The following is a 27,236-nucleotide window of genomic DNA, read 5'->3' on the forward strand; positions in this document are numbered from 1 at the left end:
GTACAGTGGATGCCGAGTGTTTAACTATGGTGGCCGCCTCAGAGCCAGAGTGGGCATTAACCCTTCTGGCACTTCGGGCACAGCTAACCAAGGCGGCATTTTTCCAGCAATTGCAGGCACCCGGAACAAGCTCCAAGGCCTGCATCCCGTTGTTATGACAGCCGGGAGCCTTGTGAAGGCTCCCTGGCCTGTCACTCAGTACATTCTATTGCAGGCTACTCTATGCACTACTCTAGGCACTCTTCTCTATGTAGCCTGCAATAGAAATGATGTTTGTAATAAAATAATATATATATATATATATATATATATATATATATAAATTTAAAAGTGTTAAAAATTCAAATCACCCCCTTTCCCTAATGCTCATATAAAAGTACTTAAATACTGTAAAAGTCATATATTAGGTATCCTCGTGTCAGAAAATGCCCGGTCTAAAAATCTTTAAAGAGGACCTTTCACCACTTTTGGGCACATGCAGTGTTATATACTGCCAGAAAGCCGACATTGCGCTGAGTTCAGCGCACTGTCGGCTTTCCCGATCTGTGCCCGGTGTAAAGAGCTTACGGTGCCGGTACCGTAGTGCTCTATGGTCACAAGGGCGTTTCTGACCATTAGCCAGAGATGTCCTTCTGCCTCGCGGCGCCTATCGCGCTGTACTGTGGAGCGGGGAGGAACGCCCTCTCCCTCTGCTCACACAGCTCGTCCATAGACGAGTATTATCAGGGAGGGGAGGGGGCGTTCCTCCCGGCTCCACAGCACAGCGCGATAGGCGCCGCGAGGCAGAAGGACGTCTCTGGCTAATGGTCAGAAACGCTCTTCTGACCATAGAGCACTACGGTACCGGCACCGTAAGCTTTTTACACCGGGCAGAGATCGGGAAAGCCGACAGTGCGCTGAACTCAGCGCACTGTCGGCTTTCTGGCAGTATATAACACTGCATATGCCCAAAAGTGGTGAAAGGTCCTCTTTAAAAATATTTTTTCTGTACGGTAAATGTCATAATGGGAAAAAAGTCAGAAGTGCCAAACCAACGTTTTTCACTGTTTTGCCTATGATAAAAAATTTGAATGAAAAGTGATCAAAGCAATAACAAGACCCCAAAATGGTATAACTAAAAACTACACCCGGCCACGCAAAAAAGATGTCCTATGCATCCCCATACACGGAAGTATAAAAAAGTTACAGGTATCAGAATATGGCAACTTTTAGAGAAAAAGAAACTGACACAGTTTTCAATTTTTGTTAAGGGTTTATCAAAATCGTAAAATATAAAATACAGTTGACATGTAATTTTGGCTGCACAGTGAATGCCGTAAAAAAGAAGCCTGTAGGAAAGTCGCAAAAATGTGCTTTTTCTTCAAATCCACCACATTCTGAATTTTTTTCCAGCTTCCCAGTATACTTTACAGAGTAATAAATAGTACTATCAGGGAGCCTTCACACGGAGTAAAGCTCCGCGCATTTTGCCCCAAATTACACGTGTAAAAATACACGTGTAAAATGTAGTAAGCCATTGAGTTCCATGGCTTTTTTTTTTTTGTATAGCGCATGTCCAGAGAAGAGCAACCAAAATGGTGGAAGGTCTGCAAACCATGTCCTATGAGGAGCGGCTGGGATTGTTTAGTTTGCAGAAGAGAAGGCTGAGGGGAGATTTAATAGCAGTCTACAAATATCTGAAAGGTAGTCACAGTGCAGAGGGATCTACCCTATTCTCATTAGCACAAGGAAGTACAAGAAGCAATGGGATGAAACTAAAGGGAAAGAGATACAGATTAGACATTAGGAAAAACTTTCTGACAGTGAGGGTAGTGAGAGAGTGGAATAGGCTGCCACGGGAGGTGGTGGGCGCTCCATCAATGGAAATCTTCAAGCGGAATCTGGATAAACATATAGCTGGGATGATTTAGGAAAACCTGCACTCGCAGGGGGTTGGACCCGATGGCCCTTGAGGTCCCTTCCAACTCTACCAAAAAGTAAAAATAAAGTAAAGTAATTTTGCGTGCGCTATATGAAAAAAAAAAAGCTATTGAACTCAATGGCTTACTACATTTTACATGTGTATTTTTACACGTGTAATTTGGGGCAAAATGCGCGGAGCGTTACTCCTTGTGAAGGCTCCTTCATGAAGAACAATTTTTCCCACAAACATTAAGACCTCAAATGGCTCTGAGAGCAGAAAAATAAAAAAGTTATGGGCTTTGGAAGGTGGGGGAAGTCAAAAAAAGAAAACAAAACTGGGGACAGATTGAGGAGTGGACAATGAACTGGAAGAGCAGCTGGAGAGTGACATGTCTTCCTCTAGTTGCCCCCAGTTTAATGTCACCCTCCAGCTGCCCCAGTTCAATGTCCCCCTCTAGTTTTCACCAGTTTAAAGTAAGGTATGAGGAGAGGGACTTAAAAATATGGGGCAATTGGAGGAGAATATTGTAATTTGTGGGCATATAATGTTAGGGTGACTGCAGGAGCAATATACTGTGTTGAGGCACATGGGAAAATGGATGAGAATGGGTGGAGTCAACATAGAAGTGGGTGGGGCTAATTTTTCCACGACACGCATAGCGCACCGTACACCGTACTTTTTCCGTCCCTTGAAAGTTGGGAGGTATGAGTCAGACTCAGTGGTTTGGCCTAGCAACTCCACTGCCTTGTTTAGCATGTTCAGGTATTATGGAAGACTGTTCTAGTGACTGTGGGGAGGCTCTGCGGTCGGATGTGCTAGATATTATTGAAGTGCTGTGGGGAGCTTAACATCTCTGAGTAATATGCTCCACTTGAGCAATATACAGAACTATGTATAATGTACCCCCATTATGTTACAAAATAAAACTGAAATACAATGTGTTAGTGTAATACATTTTGTAATTATGATGTATTTTAGTAGTATTCTGTGTTTATAAAATGCATTAGGTCTCAAAATGCACTGAGAACAAATGGCTTCCCCGAATTAGAAGTAGGCTGTATTGTCTATTATTGGAGCACCCATGCTGGCTCGTTTGGGGCTGTGATGGCTATTATATTGGGAATCGCTTTAGGGTTTGTTTTTTTCTTTTACTAGGATGTGCAATAATGCATATTTGATTCATGTGTGCGTAATTGTATTTTCTGCCTCTGTTATAAAATTAAATTTATAAAAATAGAAAATTGACTAGTGCATGCAAAGAGTTTAAGACTTTTTCTAGGAAAGCCAACTTCCTTCCTTCAGAGCTTTGAGGAAGAGATCCCAGGGGTTTTGTGTTGGTTCCTGAAACCAGATCATGTGTCGCACATCTCTCCACATCCTCCTTCTTCTCCTATGTTCACTGCTAGTTACCTATGTTTTGGGATCTGGCAAAGTAGGAGAAGGGGCTGCGACTGGGTGCTTACTGCTGGTTCCAAGCACATGGACCAGGTCAGAAACAAGCCTGGAACCCCTGGGTTTGGCTCCTCAAAGCCCCAGACGACCCCCTTAGGGTGCATTCACACGGTGGAAAATTGTGATGCAAAAAAGGAACTCATTGAAGTCAATGGGAGGCTTTTTTTCAGCGCTGAAATTCCACACCAAATTCCATTTTGCTCCACGTGAATGGACCCTTATGCTGAGTTCAGACAGAGTATTTTTGGTCTTGAATTTGAGGTGGAGGCTACCTTAGATTCCGGACTAAAAAAACGGTAGCTGCGACTGCATGCCGGTGCAGTGCAGTGCACCGGCATCCAGTCACGGCACTCCGCTCTGGATTAGGACCAAATGAATGGGCCTAGTCGGGAGGGAGTGTCTTCATGCAGACATCCGCGGCTGTACCGGCTGCAGCATCCGCCTAAAGAATGAGCATGTTGCTTCTTTTTTTCCAGGAGCCGAACAGCCCGCTCGCGGAAAAAAGAAATGACTGGCTCCCATTGATTTCAATGGGAGCTGTTTTTTTTGGTCAGGATTTTGAGGCAGATTCTGACCAAAAAACCCCGTCTGAACTCAGCCTTAAGCTTCAGTTAGATAAATAGATGGATTCCATCAGTGTAATGGGTTAATCTAGGTGTGGTTGTGTCTGTCATGAACCTCTCAATCACACCCAACAATGTGGGTTACTTATTTACTTATGTACTGCAGCTACATACCCGCTTTATGCGCCTCTGGATCGCTTTCTTTGGCCGCTCTCCCATGGCAATTACCTGATAATGAAGCAAGGGATTAGATTAGATGTTAATTTTGTTTACGTTGAATATATTTATCTAAATTAAAATGAATACATTAATATTTAGAATCTGTTGATATATAAGAATCATATTTCCTAGAAATATAGAAACCTTTTTCTTATCAATAGTGGAAGAGCAGTTACTGGTTACTTTGGTAGGTTCTAGATCTTTAAACCCTACAAAATGTGCCACCCAACTTTCCTATGATACTGTAAGGCAATCTGATCCATTTGTAGTGAAAATATTTGACAACTCTCTGCAAGAGTGATTGTTGTGGCCATGTTGGGGTCATCCAGCTATTCCAGAATAAAAGCAAAGAAACAGCTAATCTCATATGTCAGTATTGAGAAATTATGATGACTCAGGATGTACATGTACAGTATATCTAGTGGGGAGGGAAATGCCTTACAAACAGCAAGGTAGTTAAATGTGTGGGTCTGCAGATCTACCGTAGCAGTTGGGACCCTTATTGATCTCACAAAAGAGGGATCACTCAAGAGCAGAATATAATATAGGTGGTTTAGGCAGATCTCTGGAGCCTAAGGTTTCGGGGGGGGGGGGGGGCAATGGCTGCCCAAACCATCTACTAAGTTCAATTTAGCCCTATACAATTAACATACATGCAGCGCTCCATAGGGTGAGTTCACACTGGTGTTTTTGTAATGCACCTCAAAGGCCTACTCAAAATATGCCTCCTATTTACCAGCACAAAGAATGAAACACAATTAATCTATTTAGCAATAAAAAAAAATTAATGTTACAAATAAATGATATCATTTGAATATTGATATTTCAGTATGTGAAGGATCTTACGGTGTCTATGAAGCCTGAATCAGACGCCCACAAAGCCTCAATATTATACTGTATTAACCATATTACAGTTGCAGCTAGTGTGATTAGACAAGTAGTCAGGACGGGATTTGCAGTCACAATACCAATACATTAAAGTACCTTGTAAAAGTGTTCATACCCCTGGAACTTTTTCATATTTTGTCACCTTACAACCACAATGTAAATGTATTTTATTGAGACTAGCAGATAATTGTGGACTGGAACAAAAATTACATGATTTTCAAAATGTTATCAAATAAAAATCTGAAAAGTGTGACATGCAAAAGTATTCAGCCCCCTATATCAATACTTTGTAGAGCCACTTTTTGCTGCAATTACAACTGCCAGTCTTTTGGGGTATGTCCATATATTTAATTATCCCTGCGTTTTCACCTATGTATGTTTTTATACATGTAATAATAAAATGCCATTATTTTATTTGGTGGTCATGATTTTCTCATTCTTATATAAGGGTATATGTAGCAGAAGAGATGCTTTTTTTTTTTTTTTTTTTTTTTATAGAAGAAACGCATTTTGTGTTTCCTCTGAACTTATTTAGCTATTTAACTGCCTAATCTTACAAACGATCAGTGTATATGTGTGTTTTAAAACATTTCCCTACTCTGTCCCACTTAAGGCTAAAGCCCCACAGGACGATCTGCAGCACTAAAGCTCTACGGGAAAAACCGTGGCGGGAATGCATCACTGTTCTTCCTGCAGCGCTTTGAACAGAAAGTTCGCAGAGTTTTTCTCCACGGACTTTCCATTACCATTATATCTACGGGAAAGCCGCTGGCGTTTCTGTAGATATAATTGACATGCTGTGATTTCCAAAACCGCGCCAGTTTTGGAAATCACAGCGTGTCAGTGCTGCAGTTTGGAACGCGAAGTGGGCATGGGATTCACATGAATCCCATCTACTTTGCAGATACTGTAAAAAACCATGATTTTTTCCCGCTGTGTTTACGGCCTGTGGGGCCCCAGCCTAAGGCTACGTCCCCATGTTGTGGAAATGCAGCTTTTTTGTTGCAGATTTTGTTGTGGTTTTTTTGAACCAAAGTCAAGAATGTCTACAAAAGGATTGGGAAATATATAGGAAGTTTTTATACTTCTACCTTCTGCTCAATCCAAACCTGGCTTTGGTTCAAAAAACCGCAACAAAATCTTCAACAAAAAAAGCTGCATTTCCACAACGTGGGGCCTCAGCCTTAAGCCCAAAGAAAATCTGTCACACCCCAATGACACATGGCTGAAATACTTGTTTGCTGTCATCTTAAGGCATAGTGTGGAAAATGGATGTCTATTAACAAATTGCTCCAGACCAGTCAATAAAAATTTGGGCAAAATTTCATTCACCTTTGGAATACTGATTTATGAATACAATTGTATTTCGTCTATACCACAGGCATAAAACACAACGCCCATGGGTCAAATCCAGACCGCAGTCTTGTTTTTGATGCCTGAGGGGATAGCCTCACACGGCATCTCATAGAATGAACTGGGGGTCAGCATTCTTTTTGAATTGATGGCTACATATTGGATTATTGCAATAGGTAGTGGCCAATAATTAACTCACCCATCCATGCTCCTGTCCAGGCTGGCCTCTACTGCCTCCTCTAGGCAGCGCTGCTCGTTGCATCACGACACTACAGTATCTGGCACAGCACACCCTGTTGATGGCAGCAGAGGCCAGCTTGGACATGAGTGTGGATGGGTGAGTAAATTAATGACCACTACCTACTGCAATAATCCAATACGTAGCAGTCAATTCAAATAGAATACCGACCCCCATTCCGTTCCATGAGACGCCAAGTGAGGCTATCATATATTATTTGGGCCACAATTATTTGAGTGTATTTTCCTCCCACTCTCCATAGACTTGTAGAAAGTAATTCAGCCTAAAAAGTAAAGGATACATATTTCTTTATTAAAATATATTCCAACCTTTCTTATATTCACCTACACTATTCATTTTTGCAAAATTGTTGATAGCTGGAGATTTGCCTTAGTTAACTATGATCATATATATTGCATGTTAGATGACAAATTGAGATGATGTTTTGTTAACACTTGACCACAGCAAAGACATAATGGTTTACCAGAACCTAAACACATTACTGGCCATATCATATGAAACATTGTTACTTTAATAGCTTTAAAAGGAATATCAAATCCAGCTCTTTCCTTATGTCTGCTATCTGTAGTCTGTGTTATCTCCCCTCACTGGAGTGAAAGTTCAGGGAGTGTTTAGATTCATTTTACATTCAATCTATGCAGTGAAAAAGCCACTATTCACCTACCAGAGGACAAAAGAGTGCGATTTTGGCCTCTGCCAGGATGGTCTCTCCACCATTTCTGTTTCAGTGCATAGAAAAGTACAACAATTTTCCTATACAATTGGCCGTACCTCTGACAAGTGCCTCTGACATTTGCCACTGGTTAGGTCAGAAATTTAAGGCAGCAAGAGGCTAATGTAGATTTCTTTTTGGGCACATGCACCCCCAGAGGATGCCCCTAATATATGACCAGGTATGACCAGACGGGGACCTCATCAAAAATTAGGCACACACCCCAGAATAGCAGGGATGATCAAGATCAGCGTGGAAAAGGGTCCTGGTAAATCAGCCCCATTGTTTTTGCATCTGTCTTGTGAATAGTGGCCTTTGGATATGTTTTATGTGTAAACTAGCTTTCCCAGGGTATACAGAACACACTGCCAATGCCACATGGGAATGTATCTTTTCTCTTTATAATTCATTGTTTTCAGTTTATGTTCACAAACAAAAAAGCTACAATAACATTAGTAACAATGAAATTCCCTCTTCAGCACACTGCCTGCCATTACAGTGTCCATATTAGGACATCCTCAGATATCAGAGTCAAACATCAGATTAATGCTAGTTTACAGCTCTGATACCTGACTTCTGACATCTGATTTGTCTGACACCTGACTGTGATACCTGACTCTGACACCTGACCCTGACACCTGACCCTGATACCTGACCCTGATACCTGACCCTGATACCTGACTCTGACACCTGACTCTGACACCTGACACTGATACTTGACTCTGACACCTGACCCTGATACCTGACTCTGACACCTGACCCTGATACCTGACTCTGACACCTGACTCTGATACCTGACTTTGACACCTGACTCTGACAACTGACACCTGACTCTGATACCTGACTTTGATAACTGACTCTGACACCTGACTCTGACACCTGACAACTGACTCTGATACCTGACTCTGACACCTGACTTCTCACTCCGTCAGAGATCAGACTCAGGCATCACATACAAGCCAGCACATACACTATGCCTCCCAATGATTGGCCAGGATTACAGAGCCCCCTGCTGACACTCAGGAGTAGAAGATACAGTGTATATAGGAGCTGCAGGCTGAGAATCTCAGATGAGACCTGATACCTGACTTGTGACTCCTTCATAGATCAGACTCAGACATCACATACAAGCCAGCACATACACTATACCTGCTAATGATTGGCCAGGATTACAGAGCCCCCTGCAGGAGTAGAAGGTACAGTGTATATAGCAGCTGCAGGCTGAGAAACTCAGATGAGACCTGATACCTGACTTGTAACTCCTTCATAGATCAGACTCAGACATCACATACAAGCCAGCACATACACTATACCTGCTAATGATTGGCCAGGATTACAGAGCCCCCTGCAAGAGTAGAAGATACAGTGTATATAGCAGCAGCAGGCTGAGAAACTCAGATGAGACCTGATACCTGACTTGTGACTCTTTCAGAAGTCAGACTCAGACATCACATACAAGCCAGCACATACAATGGTGGAAACTTATCAAGTGAAATGCTCCAGAATTCTAGTATCATTTTCACCAAGTAAACCCTGTAACATGTTGGGCACCACATTTATCAAGTGTTTTAAATACTTTTAAAACTTGTGAAAAAAGGGGCGTAGACTCACAGTAAAGGGGCGGGACCTACAACATTGTGCTACAAAAATTCACCAATAAGCTCCAAAGAACCTCAACTAATCTTCCATAGGAGACCCTGCTGCAGATTTTACCAAAAAATCATCAGAAAGAAAAGTCCTGCACAAAGTAGAGGAGGAGTAGAGCTGATTGGATGAGACTCTTGCAGCAATTGTCATTGACAGCATCTCCACCAATCAGAGCTTCTGAGGGAGGAACGTTCCAGACTTCAGCAGCTTTATGAAGTTCCCTCCCTCAGAAGCTCTGATTGGTGGAGATGCTGTCAATGACAATTACTGCAAGAGTCTCATCCAATCAGCTCTACTGTGATGTGATGTCTGAGTCTGATCTATGAAGGAGTCACAAGTCAGGTATCAGGTCTCATCTGAGTTTCTCAGCCTGCAGCTGCTATATACACTGTATCTTCTACTCCTGCAGGGGGCTCTGTAATCCTGGCCAAACATTAGCAGGTATAGTGTATGTGCTGGCTTGTATGTGATGTCTGAGTCTGATCTATGAAGGAGTCACAAGTCAGGTATCAGGTCTCATCTGAGATTCTCAGCCTGCAGCTCCTATATACACTGTATCTTCTACTCCTGAGTGTCAGCAGGGGGCTCTGTAATCCTGGCCAATCATTGGGAGGCATAGTGTATGTGCTGGCTTGTATGTGATGCCTGAGTCTGATCTCTGACGGAGTGAGAAGTCAGAGTCAGGTATCAGAGTCAGTTGTCAGGTGTCAGAGTCAGGTATCAGAGTCAGGTGTCAGTTGTCAGAGTCAGGTGTCAGAGTCAGGTATCAAAGTCAGGTATCAGAGTCAGGTGTCAGTTGTCAGAGTCAGGTGTCAAAGTCAGGTATCAGAGTCAGGTGTCAGAGTCAGGTATCAGGGTCAGGTGTCAGAGTCAGGTATCAGGGTCAGGTGTCAGGTATCAGGGTCAGGTGTCAGAGTCAGGTATCAGTGTCAAGTGTCAGGTGTCAGAGTCAGGTGTCAGGGTCAGGTGTCAGAGTCAGGTATCAGAGTCAGGTGTCAGACAAATCAGATGTCAGAAGTCAGGTATCAGAGCTGTAAACTAGCATTAATCTGATGTTTGACTCTGATATCTGAGGATGTCCTAATATGGACACTGTATGCCATAACAACCCTCCCATTGAAGGATACACAGGTCTCACATTGTAAGCCCTACAGGAGGAGATAGGGCAAGGTCAGCCCATAATAAAGTAACAACAGGAAAACGGTCACTGAGAGATCCAGTGCTTCAGATACTGCAGCTTGTGCATCTTAAGGAATGTGTGGAATGTATGTTTTGCTAAATAAGGATCTAGCACGTTTTGTGGCAGGTAAATACAACCAGAGAGGTACATCAGGGTATGGAAATGAGTGGGTTTAAGGGAATGTGTAACCAGAAAATGACCTTTTTTTTTCAACATATTTTTGTTTATACTTTAATTATTTTCCACGTCATTATTTATATTAGACCACAGGTCTAATATTAGACTAACAGTTGCCAATTGTGTAGTGGTTCTCTTTGCAGTAGTTATCTCAGTCAGGAATAGAGTAGAAGATAACACCTCTGTAGATAACACCACTGATCCCTCATTGCATCCACTACTGACAATCAATGATATCTACTCCTCCTCCCCACATAGAGTTTGCCTAGAAGAATTTCCCATAGACCTCAGTGAGTCGTCCCTAGTCAACTGCTATCTATTGTCATTACACGTCTGTAAAGCATATCACTAAATCTTGTTAACAGAAAGAAAAGCTCAAGCAAAATGGCAGCCCCTATGATCATGTACAGAAAGTAGCATTTAAAAATCTATAATCAGAGAATGAAAACACATTAGAAAAAAATGATATATGTCACTTTTGATGGTTTTAATAAAAAAAATGGTGATACATTCCCTTTAACTCATTAAAAGAAAACTTCAACTATTGCCATTACTATAATGGCAAATGAAAGCAGCAGTATATACACCATGTATACAGTCAAGTAGACAACATCTACAATAGACTTACATTGCTCACAAAAAAAAAACGGGGGTTGGCAGATACAATAGCCCAACACACTTATGACCTTCACTTCTTCATAGGCAAAACAGCAGAAAGCAACTACAAGGTATCGTCATTAGGTAGGTCGGTATACAACCGCATTATCTACTCTCTGAGGAAAATTCAACCCCCTTCTTTATGTGCAGGGATTTAGAATAAACTGAGAACACAGGATTATGTCGAGAATATAAACTGGGTTGGTTTTGGAGTTATGGCCAAGATAATAAGGGATGGGTTTCAAGTGGAGTATGTATTATATAATGCCCTAAATTGCCTCTGTATGGCACCATGTTATTTAATCCTAGAAGCAACGCTTATGCAATAGACTAGATCCATAATACAGTGTCTGGTAAAACACCACAACTTTTTTTCTGTTAAATTCAGTGAAATAGTATAATATCCCTTTATTACAATCTAATCAGAGGAGATATATATCAATGTTATTCACTGACATATACCTGAGGCAGAAGCTTGTGACGTGTTGCTATAAGCATATAGTGCAATACATTGGCCACTGTCTACCACTGCATAAGAATGAATACTACAACGTATACTACCTGATATATGTTTTATTGGTTTGTCACTTTGATGACGTAGTGTCCCGTAGAGTCCCACTGAGAACACTACAGAAGGTTTACATACATCTATGTACTTGTCTATGTATCTGTCCAATAACAATGAATGCACCCAACATGGTTTTAGCCCTTCAGTCCAGGATACCCATAGCAACTGCATGATCTCCCTTGATGGAATACATGTAGTTCATGTCTTACAGATACCTGTAATTATATTGAGGGGATTATCAAGTACAGCAAGATAACAGTGTCTGACTTACCCATGAAAATCAGACTCCATTCATTGAATACAGCACTATGATTGGATGTGATGTTTATCTGTCCCAATTATCATTTGCACTACTTTTTATGCACCTGCCCCTACTGAAATGCATGATAGAAAATGATGTTTTAATTCTATTTCCTACCATGTTCTTATGTAGATATTTACAGTAAATGCAACATAAAACACCAACTTCTCCATGATACAGACACCTTAGAACTTGACCACATTTTTGGTTGTCCCAAGCAGATTATACAGTTGACGCTCAAGGCAATTGAAAATGAAGACAATCTGAACATGTGAGCCAGACAAAAGAAAGACCCATCCTTGTTCATAAATCATGGTTAATAGTTAGTAAACCTATAATTATGGCAGGTGATGATTCCTTCTTTAGCCTCATAAAGAACAACAGAAAACATTACACCATGTTCTATACGACCCTGAGGCAAATTTTTTCTCGAATGTCCCGTCATTACAGGATTAAGCTAGACAGATGGGTGTTACGTAGCAGTGATCAACGTTGCCATAAATTGATCATTATCTCCTCTTTGATTGAAAACTTCATCTGTCTTTCAATTACTATCAATGTAAAAAAACAGCGCAAAAAAACTACGCCCAATGGTGTTTCCAGTTTAAGGGACAGCACTTTATATACGGAACAGACTATTCGCCTCCAGCGTCTAATAGCAAATGAGTGGCAGGGACAAGTTAGAAATAGACATTTACATAATTGAGTATAATCCTCATAATAGGACCCGCCTTTCTCTGGAATCACACTGTAATGATGGGTCAACCATGTAACAATGGGTAGCACTGTCTGTAGAAACATTTTAATGCTCAGTCAGGGGAATCAGGTGGGAATTGAAATCTGCAACATTCAGCATTTTCGCAGAGGACAATGGAATAAAATGAATGGGACATGTGATTTACAGTTGGGTCATTGTACTTTTAGGTACAATGACATAAAGATTCAAAGAAAAAACAACCACCTATTAGTATTAACGCCCTTCCCTTTGCAGCAAGTTTTCAATTATTTTTTTTTGTTTTTTTACTTCCTGCTTCTCAAAAGCCTCACATTTTTGAATTTTTCTAAATGTATTAAATTGCAGGACAAATTGTACATCCTAATGGCTACTTTTTATATCCCATAAGATGTATTGGGAAGCTGAAATATTTATATCATTCTTCTTCTGTGGGTCACTACAATAATCATGATGCCAGTTTTGTATCATTTATACTGCACAGTGTTTAAGTCTTAATGTCTTTAAAAAGTTATATTTTTCCAAAGTAAAATTTCATTTCATCTCTATATTCTGACCCTCCGGGGTAGGAGGGAGCGAGCGAGGGAATGGAGGAGCGGGTAGGGAAAAAAGTTGGGGGGCCAGGGGCGAGAGGAGGGGAGCACTGGTGTTGGGCTGGTCCACTGCGCCCACAAGGCAAAGGCGGGGGGGGGGGGGGACAGCACTGCAGGTGGGGCACGTAAGGGGTGAGGTATAAATAGTTATAGAATAAATTTGACTTAATATGAGAATTTGCAGATTTACCTGTTTTTTTTTATCATGATGACCATTCGTGATAAATATTTTTATAGTTTAATGCTTTTGGCATTTTCATAAACGGTGATACCTGAAATATTTATGTTTTTATGCGTAAAATGAGGAAACTTTTAGGGTATGTTCACACAGAGCTTTTTGCAGGCGGATTTTGACGTGGAATCCGCCTCAAAATCTGCATGCAAAAAAGGCTCCCATTCAATTCAATGGGAGCCACTCGCTTTTTTTCCCTGCTAGCACTTTTTTTTCAGCTAGTTGGAAAAAGAAGCGACATGCGCTATCTTCCCACAGATTCGGCGGCTGAGACAGCTGCGGCATCCACGGCGCAAGACTCACTCCTGATTAGGCACATTCATTCAAGCCTAATCAGGATGCTACAATGGGATGCACTGCATCGGCATCCCATCGCGGCTAGATGCGCAGAGAATTCACACAGTGGAAAAGGTTTCTCCCGTGTGAACAAGTGGATTTGGTTGTACTTTTTTTTTTTTTTTTAAACTGTTATATTTAGTTCTATTAGTTTGATTGCTCATACAATGCTCATACAATATACTGTATTACTTCTGTATTGCAGTATATTGTATATATGATAGACTTCTATTACATGCCTGAGGCAGGCTTGTGGTAGGCGATTCCTTATACATTTTTAAGCCCTTGTGGGAAAGATTCCCTTTTCCACGGTACCATTATCAACTCTTATCCCTTATCCACAAGACAGGGGATAAGTGTCCAATTGCTGGGATCCCGAACACCAGTTCCCCAGTGATCATCCTCCATGCGAATGGAGTGCCAGTGCGCTTGCATGACCGCTGCTCCATTCACTTCTGTGACAGAGATTACAGTCCTAGCAGCTCCAACTAAGTGAATTTTACACATTACCTTTCCATTCTGTTAAATGTAGCTATAGAGGGTGAAGAAGTTGCAGCAATACTTGGGCCTATGTGCCTAAAGAAGCCTAAATTCTCGAATACCATTTAGAAAGACACCAATATTATAAATAACATCTGGTGGATGGGAGCTTTGTTACAGACTTTGCAATGTGGCTACTTTTGGCTATCATGCAGTGTGGAGAGGGTAGCAGAAGAAATATAATACTACTTATTGAAACTGGACACTTTGATGCATTTTCTAAATTTAGTAACAACAACGGTAATTGTGGAATACTGCCCATGTCAATAAACAAGAGGTTTATACGCTGCAACATAAGAACTGTTCCTTAGGGTGATTTCATTGCTAATATTTACATATGGATGGGCAAAGCTAAACAGGTTCCAGTCTAAACTTGTAGAACAGAAATGAAGAAAAGCAAATTCTGAAACATCAAAAGCCATGTTCATGTTCACCATCTCATAAATATTTCAGTAACTCTAATTTATAAGGCATAAAGTTTTATCATGCTATAAATCTAACTACGTACATAAAAGTGGGTAAACAGTAACGTGCTTATAAAATCCTCTGCAAGAGATAGAGTCAAAACTAGCAGAAAAGTGCAAAATGTATCGTCCTAGAAAAGGGTCCTTAATTCTGTTCTGGGGGATCGCTGCTTCCCTGTGTAAATAGGAATACATATTTCCAAGGTCAGTTTTGACCCACATAATAAAGAACTTGTAATATTGCCAGGTAATTCTTATATGACTAAGATAGACATCTCGAAAGGCGTCAGCTACTAACGCTACATCTATCCTACTCAACCATACCACCATGTGTCTGTGACTGTCATGTTTTTTAAGGTTTTGTGAATCAATAAAAGAAGTTATTTTATTTCAAGAGGACGCGCTGGATGTCAGTTTTTACCGCACATGAATTCTTATATTACCCAATAATAGTACCATCCAGTTTTCCAATAATACAATATTAATACCATACAGTGCCTGAATAATGAATTATTTGTGCACTGTATAACATTACTGGTGTATTATATGACATTATAACTGGAGGACACAATAAATAGATTAAATATCAATTTTGAGAGCTGTTTACATATAAAAAAAACCTTAAAAATATATCAATATTGCCAAAAAGATCAGTTGTACATAAAACTGCAGTATTTTGCATGATTCACCTATTATAAACAAAACGTAAAGATACAAGATACAAAAGACCAGATGTGAACCCTTTATATAATTTACAGATTCACCACATATATAATTCTGCCATATAGGGGGCCACACGGTGGCTCAGTGGTTAGCACTGCAGCCTTGCAGCGCTGGAGTCCTGGTGTTCAAATCCCGCCAAGGGCATAAAACCATCTGCAAGGAGTTTGTATGTTCTCCCCGTGTTTGCATGGATTTCCATCCCATATTCCAAAGACATACTGATAGGGGAAAAAATGTACATTGTGAGCTCTATGTGGGGCTCACAATCTACATTTAAAAAAGAAAAAAAATAATAATAATTCTGCCGTATAGAACTCATAGATTTTTTCTCTACAGAGTGCTAAAAATAAAACTGCCATATGGTGACAAAATAACACCCACACATACAGAGGAGTAACAGAGGACACCATGCAAAATCTGTAATAGAATATTTTATGTGGCAGAGAGACCAATATAGAGGACAATATATAATACTTCACAGCATTCTTGTTCTATCCAAACATAAAAAGTAACAAAAAAATAAAGTTCTATAAATGGTTGTACGATCATGGATGGATTACTCACATGACTAGCGTTCCAGTTGGCACTAGGTTCACACTAACATCGGCTCTCCATTCTCCTGTCCATAAGGGGACCCGAACAACACAGAGGTGGGCCGCTAAAACAGCAGTTTGACGCACCCTACTGACTATAATGGTGTCTGTCCAGTGTCCTTTCTTTTAAAACTGAAATCAGTATGCTTTTTTCCTTGCAATTTTCAGGTGGACACTGCAATGAAGTCTCCAATGGCGAGACAACAACACAGATGTGATCATAGCTTTATTTGACTTTGCAGGAGACCGTATCCTTGTAACCGGATTCCATGGAAAGTTGTTCTGCTACTTCCTTGTTCATTCATTTATGGCTACCACATTTCCATCTTAATCACTTCTATTGTTCAAGGACAATCATCATTCATTTCTGAAACTCCAGATACTACACTGTCTACCAATAAGTATTTGGATACCTGTGGTAGAATAGAAAATAACATTTATTCCTACTCAATAGTTGGTAGATCCTCCACGAGCAGCAATTACAGCCTCAACCCTCTGGGGCATGCTTTCCACAAGTCCTTGTATGATGGCTAGTAGTATTTTATTCCATTCGGCTTGGAAAAGACAGGTAAGTTCTTTCACCGATTTTGGACGGCTGCAGTTTCGGGGGTCTGCCAACTCGGGGCACGTTCGACATAGGCCACTGTTGATTTTGGGTAATTCAGTTTGCTTGCTATGTCCCTTAAGGATACCTAGCAAAAAAAGGAACCCATTGAAGCCAATGGGAGGCTTTTTTTTCAGCGTTGAAATTCCACACCAAATTCCTCACCATTTTCCTCCATGTGAATGGACCCTAAGGCCAGAGTCCACACAGCGTTTTATAGTGCCTACAAAGTGGATGGGATTCTGGCTAGTTCCATCCACACATTGCTGAAAAAAATCTACAGCAGAAAAGCTGCGATTTCAAAAAGTCTTGCGTTTTTGAAGATCGCAGCATATGAAGTATACCTATGGAAATGCTGATATTTTCTAAATAGGTATAACATGGACGGACTTTCTATGAAAAACTCTGCAGAAAAAACCCAAAGTATTTCTGTTGCAGTCTTTTCCGCAGCATTTTCTAACCTCACAGGGTATTCCCATTTTAGACATTTACGGCACATCCACAGAACATGCACTTATTCTGGGACCCACAACCATTCCCATTGCCTCTGGCCAGTACATCTAATCTCTGAATTGAGAGGAGGCTGAGAATATTGAAACAGTTGGGCTTGCTGTCTTATGGCATTTATGTGAATGTCATATACGATACGTGAATAGGAGCTATGGAAAGAACTTTAACTTTATTGTAACTCACAAGTTATGGAAAAAGTGTAGCAACACTGGCCTCAGCAGACAGACAGAATGTGGTTGGAGGACTCCCATTCTATAGATCAGGACTTTTCAAACATTTCCATTTCGGGCCTCACCAGTCAATCTGTTGTGATGCTGGGACCTTGCCAGCAAAGAAATACTATCATGGAGCACAATATAAGTGCAGCGCACATAATACACTTAGTGACACCAAATACTACATAGAAACACAAAATATCTTTCCAGCAGCGCCAAATACCAGTAACCAGCAGAATGTACCATCCCAGACATGCAAAAAAACACAACTGCGCAGAACAAAGCACCTAAACAAACCTATCAAAAACCCCATATAAAACGTGTCAAACTTGCAGAAAATCATGACATGAGGTAAGGGCGGACATTTTATAGGAAGCAGTATCAGCAGAACAGCATGTGTAAAGTGACTGAAGCTGCCATATACCTGTATCTACACAGGACTCAGTATACAGTCCTGATATGGAGATCACATATAGATCACTAGATGCCATATATAGGTAAATAAGGAACAGAGAACAGCACCGAGCTGCATATGGTGAGGTACCGTAAAATAAGATGATCAATATGACAAGAGAGCTTCTCACCTTGAAAAGTTGTATACACAACTGTTTGTTTCGGCTTTTAAACCACTTATGGAAGGGAGGTTTCTTTGCCCCTGGTGATGAGCCAGCAGGATCCACGTCACCCTAGGTGTCAGCAATATCGATAATGGACCGGACAAAGAGAGGATCACCGCGCTCAATCAATCGTCATTTAAAAATATATTTCTCTTTATTTCGGAAAAGGCAAACACAACGCGTTTCGGGCTTATCGCCCTTTTTCAAGTGTATAGACTTTAGTATGTAGATTGCCTCAGTGGTTTCTGAAGAAGTCCTATTTAGCATATGAATAAAAACGGACTTCTTCAGAAACCACTGAGGCAATCTACATACTAAAGTCTATACACTTGAAAAAGGGCGATAAGCCCGAAACGCGTTGTGTTTTCCTTTTCCGAAATAAAGAGAAATATATTTTTAAATGACGATTGATTGAGCGTGGTGATCCTCTCTTTGTCCGGTCCATTATCGATAGATGCCATATATAGGATAGGGCAATAATAACACCAGCACATAACTTTTCTCAAGTCTATACAAACCCCTTCCTCTTGAGGGGGAAGTCCTTGGAGCTACAAAGGTCTGGCCGCCAATCTGTTCCATCATTCCAAATTACCGTAAGCACAGACTCAGGGGCACCATCACTCCCAGAATGGCAGTTTACCATATATAATAACCCACTCCCTGGGGCACCACCCAGCAGGAGCCCAAAGATCAACCAGACCAAAATACAAGTAAATTCTAGGGGAAACTAAGCACCATGTTTATCCACCCCACCATCAAAAAATAAAATAAAATTTCAACCAACTCCCATCCCGCCAATTAAATAACCTGTGTACAGTATGGGTATACACAGTATGACCTATATACAGCCCTGAGAAATTACATAGAAATTATTAACTTTAATTCATCCCCAGCATGATCAGTATTAGCAGAGCTGAAGACATGTACAGTGCGCTCACCGGCCGTGAGTGGCGGTGAGCGTTTTATGCTCTCCGCCGCGAAACCGGATTTTTTTATCCGGACACAGAGTACTGCATGTCCGACTCTGTGTCCGGATTATAAAACCTGGTTTCGCGGCGGAGAGCATAAAACGCTCACCGCCGCTCACGGCCGGACATCTCTCTCACCCATTCAAATGAATGGGTGAGAGAAACTCCTGCAGGTTTCCGTCTCTTGCCTCTGTTTTAGGCAGGAAACGGAAACCTGAACTACGGAGACCCGAACGCTGATGTGAACGAGCCCTGACAATATTAAGGAAACAATTGTTACCCAGTAGAGATGAGCGAGTACTGTTCGGATCAGCCGATCCGAACAGCACACTCCATAGAAATGAATGGATGCACCTGGTACTTCCGCTTTGACGGCGGCCAGCCGCTTAACCCCCCGCGTGCCGGCTACGTCCATTCATTTCTATGCGAGCGTGCTGTTCGGATCGGCTGATCCGAACAGTACTCGCTCATCTCTATTACCCAGACAATGGTTCATTTTGACGGACATTTCCTCTGTCTCTATATCATAAATTGAGATCCAACTGAAATTCCCGAGCCACAGATTATCATGTATAACTTCACCCATGCATCTTTTGGCCTACGCTATTTTTTTGTAGGAACTTGTGCTGTGCTGACTTTACTGACATTTAAGGGTCCATTTACACTGATTTTTTTGGCGCTGATTTTGACACTGAATCCTCCCCAGAATCCACATGGAAAAAAGCCTCCCATTGACTTCAATGGGTTCCTTTTTCCGCTAGCAGAAAAAGGAACCCATTGAAGTCAATGGAAGACTTTTTTTCCACGTGGATTCTGAGGAGGATTCAGCGTCAAAATCAGCACCAAAAAACTCTGTGTGAATGGACCATTAGGTTGACAATACAAAGGCAAGTGTCATTGCAACTTGGAAGCTTGGCTGGACAACTAGAACAGACAGCAAGACATGTTAAACTATCTATATCTGTAGAGTGATCTAGTATAAATGTCCATTTCAGTGAGCATGCTCAGAACCATTGCCAGAAAGAAAAGTGTCAGCCAAGGAACCTGTGCCCTGCAAACAAATAGGATAAGCCATGTTAAAAATGGTGTGTCTTAGGCAATCCTTCCCCTTTCACAAATGCTGAACAAAGACTGAAGTTATGAAATCTATGACTTAAGCTCATTATTTGTGATATGGTTCTACTTCTATTGTACTTTCCTCTAAGGAGTGTTCTTCATTGGAAGGGGCGAGTTTTGGCATGTAAAATGTATATTTGTATAGACCCCATTTGCTGCCATCACATGCCTGATTATGGCTCCTGCGAGCGGCAAAGCTGTGTGCACGGGTGCGTGTAAAACAGGGCAGACACACCGTAAGCTCCATAGTATGGAACTTACGTGTGCTGTCATACAGGATCTGTTAAGTACCAAACGTATAAGAGATAAAACCTCTGCATATATACAGTAGTAGATGATGGGACATGCCACTATCGCAACAGAAAAAACTCCATAGGGAAGATTTACTTTACTGACAATCTAACAAATTTATCAGCGGGCTTTCATACTTACGCTCCTGTGCACCTTGTGTCAGTCCACTGGGTTTCCATCCTATTCGCCAGAGAAACTGCATAGGGGACAACTTCCCCACAGTCAGTTTTAAAATCCATTCATTTGAATGGGTTTTAAAAGCAACCCGCCGGTGTCCATATGCAGCCTCTCCACGGGGAAACTTTTTTTTTGGCCAGACACAAAGTACTGCATATCCAACTTTGTGTCCGGCCAAAACAAACAGTTTCCCTGAGAGACTGCAGACGGACACCGGAGATTTGCTTTTAAAATCCATTCAAATGAATGGGTTTTAAAACTGACCGCCAGGAAGCCGTTCCCTATGAAGTTTCTCTGGGGAATAGGACAGAAACCCAGAGGACTGACACAGGGTGCACAGGGTCACAAGTGTGAACGCCCCCTCAAAAAGTCTGTTGAATGAACTGTCGCATTATTAGACTGCTTCGTCTAATTTTACGCCTCTTATTAGTTGGGTTAGTTTATACAAGGAAAATGGTGTTGCATCTTAGGCCATGCCCACCTTCCTTACAGTCGTGGCCCTTTCATGTGAAGCCCAGATCCTTTACACACAAAAGTGTCTAAAACATGTCTAATTATTTGGTAGATATGGCAAAGATATGTTATATAGTTTTTTGATGCAGATAACACCAGAATTATGGCCCATGCTCTCATGGCATGCCTCTGCATGGAATCAGAGTATAGAACATGCCGCACAGGCTTCAATGGGAAACCTATTACAGCTTCACATAAAACACAACTGTTGTTTTTTTAGTCCCTCGCAGCCAAATGGTGACTTTCAAAGATGTTTTCTGCTTCTCGTTTTAAACATCCAAAGCAAAAATATAGTTGGCTGGTATTGCCCTGTATATACAGTAAATATCTGGGCTTCGGCACAGTAGGAGGAATTCATAAAGACTCATGCTTTGTACGTCAGTTTTAATCTATTTCCCCACTGGCACTAAGTGTATCTGAATTATTTCAAGCATAGTTCACACTAGTTTTCAGGTATAACTCACAACAGTACATTTTTCGGGCCAAGGCATCACCACTGTGGCCTGCCTTGCCAATCACCCCACTCTGCCCACATTCATTTAAAAAAATGGGGAACAGGCCAAAGAAGGAACAATGTAACACATCTTTAGAAAACGGCAGTGCGACAAAAATGTCCCACATCTACATCCATCTATGTTAGAAAACTAGCAGTTACACCCCTAGCTAATTATTTTCATAGGCACTCAAAATTACTGGAAAAGCATCAGATACAATATCTGCAACAATGAAGTATTAGCTTGTTCAAGCCTATATGAATGCAAATGTTTCCTTTTTAAACATAGAGCAGAGAAAGGACCAAAGTGCCCAGTTCCCCAAAGCTCGGCCTCCTAACAATAGCACATGAGCCTTTTGTATCTGCTAAGTTTATGAAGATATTTTATGGTTCTGCTGTTGTAATAAGTTCAAACAATCCACCACAACGCTATAAGGGTGCATGCACACTACGTAACGCCGGGCGTGTATGAGAGCCGTACACGCCGGCATTACGGCAGACTGCCGAACACTTCCCATTCACTTCAATGGGAGCGCTCGTAAACGCCGCTGTTACGAGCGCTCCCATTGAAGTGAATGGGAAGTGTTCGGCAGTCTGCCGTAATGCCGGCGTGTACGGCTCTCATACACGCCCGGCGTTACGTAGTGTGCATGCACCCTAAAACTGCAATAAATTATAATGTAGGTTGGAGTAACAATATCCATAGCTTAGGGAGGTACTGGACTTTATATCCAGCTTTATTGTTTCTTAAGCATAAAATACTGTGATGACAGCTTGAGGGTTCAGACTTTGTTACTACTATCCCTGACATCATCTATCTTCTGTATACCAACAACTATATTTCCAGAAAATATCAAGGAATTATTTTTTTTTTTTTATGAATGCAGCTGTTATGCTGACCTATGGATACTGAGCACAACAAATCTGTACAGTCTTCAATTCATCTTTAGAATAAACACATAACACAAAAAAAAAAAAAAAGATATTTGTACAGGAAGAAAGACAGACAATGCCCATAAAGTCACCCTACCAATAAATGAAAGCCAGCTCCTTCTGCTGCTCTAACCTACTAGCCCCAAATTCCATGGCGTCACAGTTATCTGCTGTAATATAAGTCTCTCTAGGTACGACTGTACCTACTGGTCAAGTCGGGGCGTCTCAGTTGACAGTTGTGGCTCTGGTTGGTGCTGCGACCTGAAAAATTTCTAGATACTGTACTGGGCCTGGCTGCTGCTGCTTTTACTTATGGCTGAGTGAGATGGACTGGGAGTGAGCAGAGTCCACCTGAGTACATGTGCAACTGGCAGTTGCAGTGCCATCCCTAAACACTGCAGTAACCTACGTATTCCAATTTTTTCTAATAATATTCCATTTTTTTCTTCCCTTTGGGAAGATAATGAATTCCCCTATTTTGTCTTTATAGCACTTCCATTCAGTACTCTTCCTCTGCTTGATGCTAATAATAGACTTATTGCTGCCATGCTTGCCTGCTTGTGCACAGTCCCAGGACCCAGCCGTGGTTAGTGTTTTTAGCAAGTGTGGTTGTTGTCATCATAATCATTTTGGGAGTAATTATGGTCAGCCTCCTCTCCTGGCTGTGTCATATCAAGGGCCTGCACTCACCAACATTCTTATTGTTAGTATTTGCAAAATGTTTCTTCTTCCCCTCCTTTTTCCCTGTCCTGTTTTATTTTTCCTTTTATTTTTTTTCAAGAGTTTTTTTTTTTTTCAGATTAGTGCAAGCTATTAGACTGTATATTGGGTGAACAGCAAATAAACACTTAAATAACATATTTTTTTATGTACAGGCGGCAATACTGTATATTTGAGCAGGAACAAAAAAATGCTTAGGAAGCTAAAAGTTTTTCAGATTAATAGTCTAGCTCACTGTGTATTGGTTGAGCAGGGCAGAAGACAACAATAAAACATGAACAAAAAAATGTTCCAGATCAGTGCAGGCAGTAACAGCAATTTTTATGTATTTAATGAAAAAAAAATTAAACTCTTGCCCAAAAAAACCTTCAGAAAAAAAGTATATCACTAATCTGCCTGCAATTGGTTAAATCTGACTAAATTTTCCTATTCCTAACTATTGCATGCAAAAATTTAAGCTTTTCAGAATGTCTCATGATCATGCTTACAGCACCTTATATAGTGAATATCAGCATTATAAGGTGTCCACCTACCACTGTCTATTGGCTGAGAAGCTGTCAGGTGGAGCTAGAACATCATACAGTACAGTAAGTCACAAGACACGTCTCTTCTGTATTTCTCACTCAATACATGTGGTCTCAGCTTTTTATGTTTGTCCAAGGCTAATTGGGATTTGTACGGTTTCATTAAATACCATTTGGAATATTCTAGTTGAACCTGGTATGGGATGAATAAGTTTGCCCATCTCTAGTCACCAGTATCTGATCGGTGGGGTCTGACATCCGGACCTCACACTGATCAGTTGATCCAGTTGCTTTCAGAACCTGGAAGCTGTATACATGGTGTACGGCCATAAGAAGCCCTACTCTTATTCAAGTAAATGGGAGCAGAGCTGAAATTTCCTGAAGCCTTTATGTACATTGCAGTGGTATGAAAATGAGCATGTGTGTGGTATAATGTTATTGAATAGCTTCACAATAAAGCTGTCAGTAAGTTATGTGCTTCCATTTGAAACACTGACCTCCACTCCTTTATTGCACAAAGTGTTTTCTTTATGAACAGATCAAACTAACAATGAAATTGGAGTCAGATTGAGAATCTAATAGACCTGTATTGTGAGCTTGACCTCCTCCTCATACAGAAAACACTTTGTGCATCAGAGAAGCATTGAGGTGGTCAGAGCTCAAAAGGAGACTATTGTTATATAGAATGAGTGATCTGACCAGTGGCGTAACTACCGCCATAGCAGCGGAGGCAGCTGCCACAGGGCTCGGGACATTAGGGGCCCAGTGACAGCCGCTACCGCTGCTATCATTATACTCGGGGGTCTTTTCGGACCCCTGAGTATAATGATTGGCGGACCGGGAGAGGTAAGAAACATAAAAAACATGTTACTTACCTCTCCACGATCCGGGCAGGCTTCGGCCTAGTCGTCTGACGTCACATGAGCCGGGCCTTACGTCTGACGTAATTGAAGAGCGGCTACTTTGGAGGCCGACAGCGTAGGAACTGGGAGATAGGTGAGTAACAGAGGGTTTTTTTATGTTGTTCTCCCCCTGGGTCTCCGATTATTATACTCTGGGGTCTGAAAAGACCCCAGAGTATAATAATTGTTTATGGGTGTTCATTATGGGGCATAATACTGTGTGCAGGGGCCACTATGGGGGATAATACTGTGTGCAGGGGCCACTATGGGGGATAATACTGTGTGCAGGGGCCACTATGGGGGATAATACTGTGTGCAGGGGCCACTATGGGGGATAATACTGTGTGCAGGGGCCACTATGGGGGATAATACTGTGTGCAGGGGCCACTATGGGGGATAATACTGTGTGCAGGGGCCACTATGGGGGATAATACTGTGTGCAGGGGCCACTATGGGGGATAATACTGTGTGCAGGGGCCACTATGGGGGATAATACTGTGTGCAGGGGCCCCTATGGGGGATAATACTGTGTGCAGGGGCCCCTATGGGGGATAATACTGTGTGCAGGGGCCACTATGGGGGATAATACTGTGTGCAGGGGCCACTATGGGGGATAATACTGTGTGCAGGGGCCACTATGGGGGATAATACTGTGTGCAGGGGCCACTATGGGGGATAATACTGTGTGCAGGGGCCCCTATGGGGGATAATACTGTGTGCAGGGGCCCCTATGGGGGATAATACTGTGTGCAGGGGCCACTATGGGGTATAATACTGTGTGCACGGGCCACTATGGGGCAAAATAGAGTGCACAGGAATGCGTAGGAGGGGGTCGGTCGAGGTCGTCGGTGTCGGTCGGGGGGGCCCCATGTCAACAGTTCGCCACGGGGCCCCGCCATTCCTAGTTACGCCACTGGATCTGACTAACTGTAATAACATAGGTACATAGCTAGCAAGGTTGAAACATGACATATATCCATGAAGTTTAACCTGTTTTGCAAAAAAAAAAAAAAAAAACATAAAAAACTATTGTTCATACAGTAGAGGTTCCATAGGCTCATTGCCCTTACAGTAGAGATGTCACAGTCTCACCTCTTTTATGGTATTTTGGTTTTATGGTATTCTATGATATTTTTCCTCTAGAGAGAGTGGATGTCCTCTTGTGATAGTTGAAGTCCAGTTTGTACATACATCATTAGGCAGTGACATTTGATATATTTATGCATAGTTTTTAGTTTCCCATCAATTTTCCAAACTAAATAAATCCAATTTTAAACTGAGTGCTGTGGATCACTTGTCCAGTGTCCTTTAAAATTAACTTCTTTTTGTTTCACTTATCCAGTGTTCTCTAAACTTAATTTATTTTTTTTTTTGCTACTGTGTCAGGGGTGCTGATTAACATATTTGCAATATGCTTAACTAACCTATCTAACTTCCATTTAATAGCAAACAGGCTCTAAACTTCTCCCTATCAACCCTTTGACTGAGATGTTGCAAGGGAAAATCTGAATACATTTGTATTGCCAGTATGTACATGTGCACCTCTGAACTCCATATTTCTATGCAGTTTTACACAATATTCCAATATTGTGTGGTCTGTCTTCTGATACCCACTGATAATTACTATGTGTAAATGACGTAGACTATGTTTTAACACTGACTATGTAATCCGATGGAATCCACTTTCTTCCATTTTTAGCATCCACTTTTGCATCCATTATACTATACCAATGCTAAAAATGTGATGTGAATGAGCCCTATAAGGCAATGATGTATGTTATGTGACGGATGTAAACAGAGCTTTAGACAATCTGATGAAAAAATGAACACAATGACACAAATAGCCAAGCTAATGTCATGAAAGAAACATCCTTATTTTATCGAAAAAGGAATTGAACAATAATCCACATAATGGTCTTATTGTAAGTCTTCACAGCTATACTTGTGGTATCACAGAGATAAGCAGTTTCAGAGCTGCACATGCTATGTAGACAGGATGTCAAACAAGATTTCAAGATGTGTTGAGATTAGAGGAATTTATCTTAAGATCTGACCTTGTGGGTGAGTTTCATATGGGTAATTTGGAGCTAAAATGCTTTTTAACAGCCCAGAAAATATAGTTTTTACAGATACCACTGATGCATGTTACTTTGATCAGGGCTGATAGTTCAGTATTGGTTTTTATTGTATACTAGCAGAAGGACTCGGCTTCGCACGGTATATTTCATTTTTTGTTTGTCTTATGGCCCCATAAGAATTTAAGTATCTCGTTTGTGTGCAGTTTAAATACGTTTCAATTTATAAGAATGCTGACATCCAGTATGGCAGTCCAGTATAGGTATAGTCTATTTATCGCTGTGTTGTTATGGAAACCTGGTATATTAAATGTGAAGTTATATTGGCTGATACACGTCATACAACTGAATATTTAAAGACCTGCAAACTGCTATTGACTAATACAGGTCATAAATAGCTTGGTTGCTATTGAAACTTGATGTAAAGCTGTGTGTATGTCAAGACTGAAGAACCTGTGAGTTTCCATTGGTCCATAATTGTCATG

At 41.2% G+C, this 27,236-nt stretch overlaps 1 protein-coding gene across 1 annotated transcript in view; it reads right to left on the reverse strand.

Annotated features, from left to right (window-relative positions):
• The window catches only part of CDH26 (cadherin 26), a 60,038-nt gene that overhangs the window by 27,759 nt on the left and 5,043 nt on the right, over positions 1-27,236 (reverse strand). Inside the window, exon 2 of the mRNA XM_075277004.1 lies at positions 4,093-4,146. Coding sequence (XP_075133105.1) covers positions 4,093-4,146 — 54 coding nt within the window. The remainder of the gene's footprint in view (positions 1-4,092; positions 4,147-27,236) is intronic.

This window comes from Leptodactylus fuscus, chromosome 6, assembly GCF_031893055.1.
Source record: "Leptodactylus fuscus isolate aLepFus1 chromosome 6, aLepFus1.hap2, whole genome shotgun sequence".
Taxonomy (NCBI): domain Eukaryota; kingdom Metazoa; phylum Chordata; class Amphibia; order Anura; family Leptodactylidae; genus Leptodactylus; species Leptodactylus fuscus.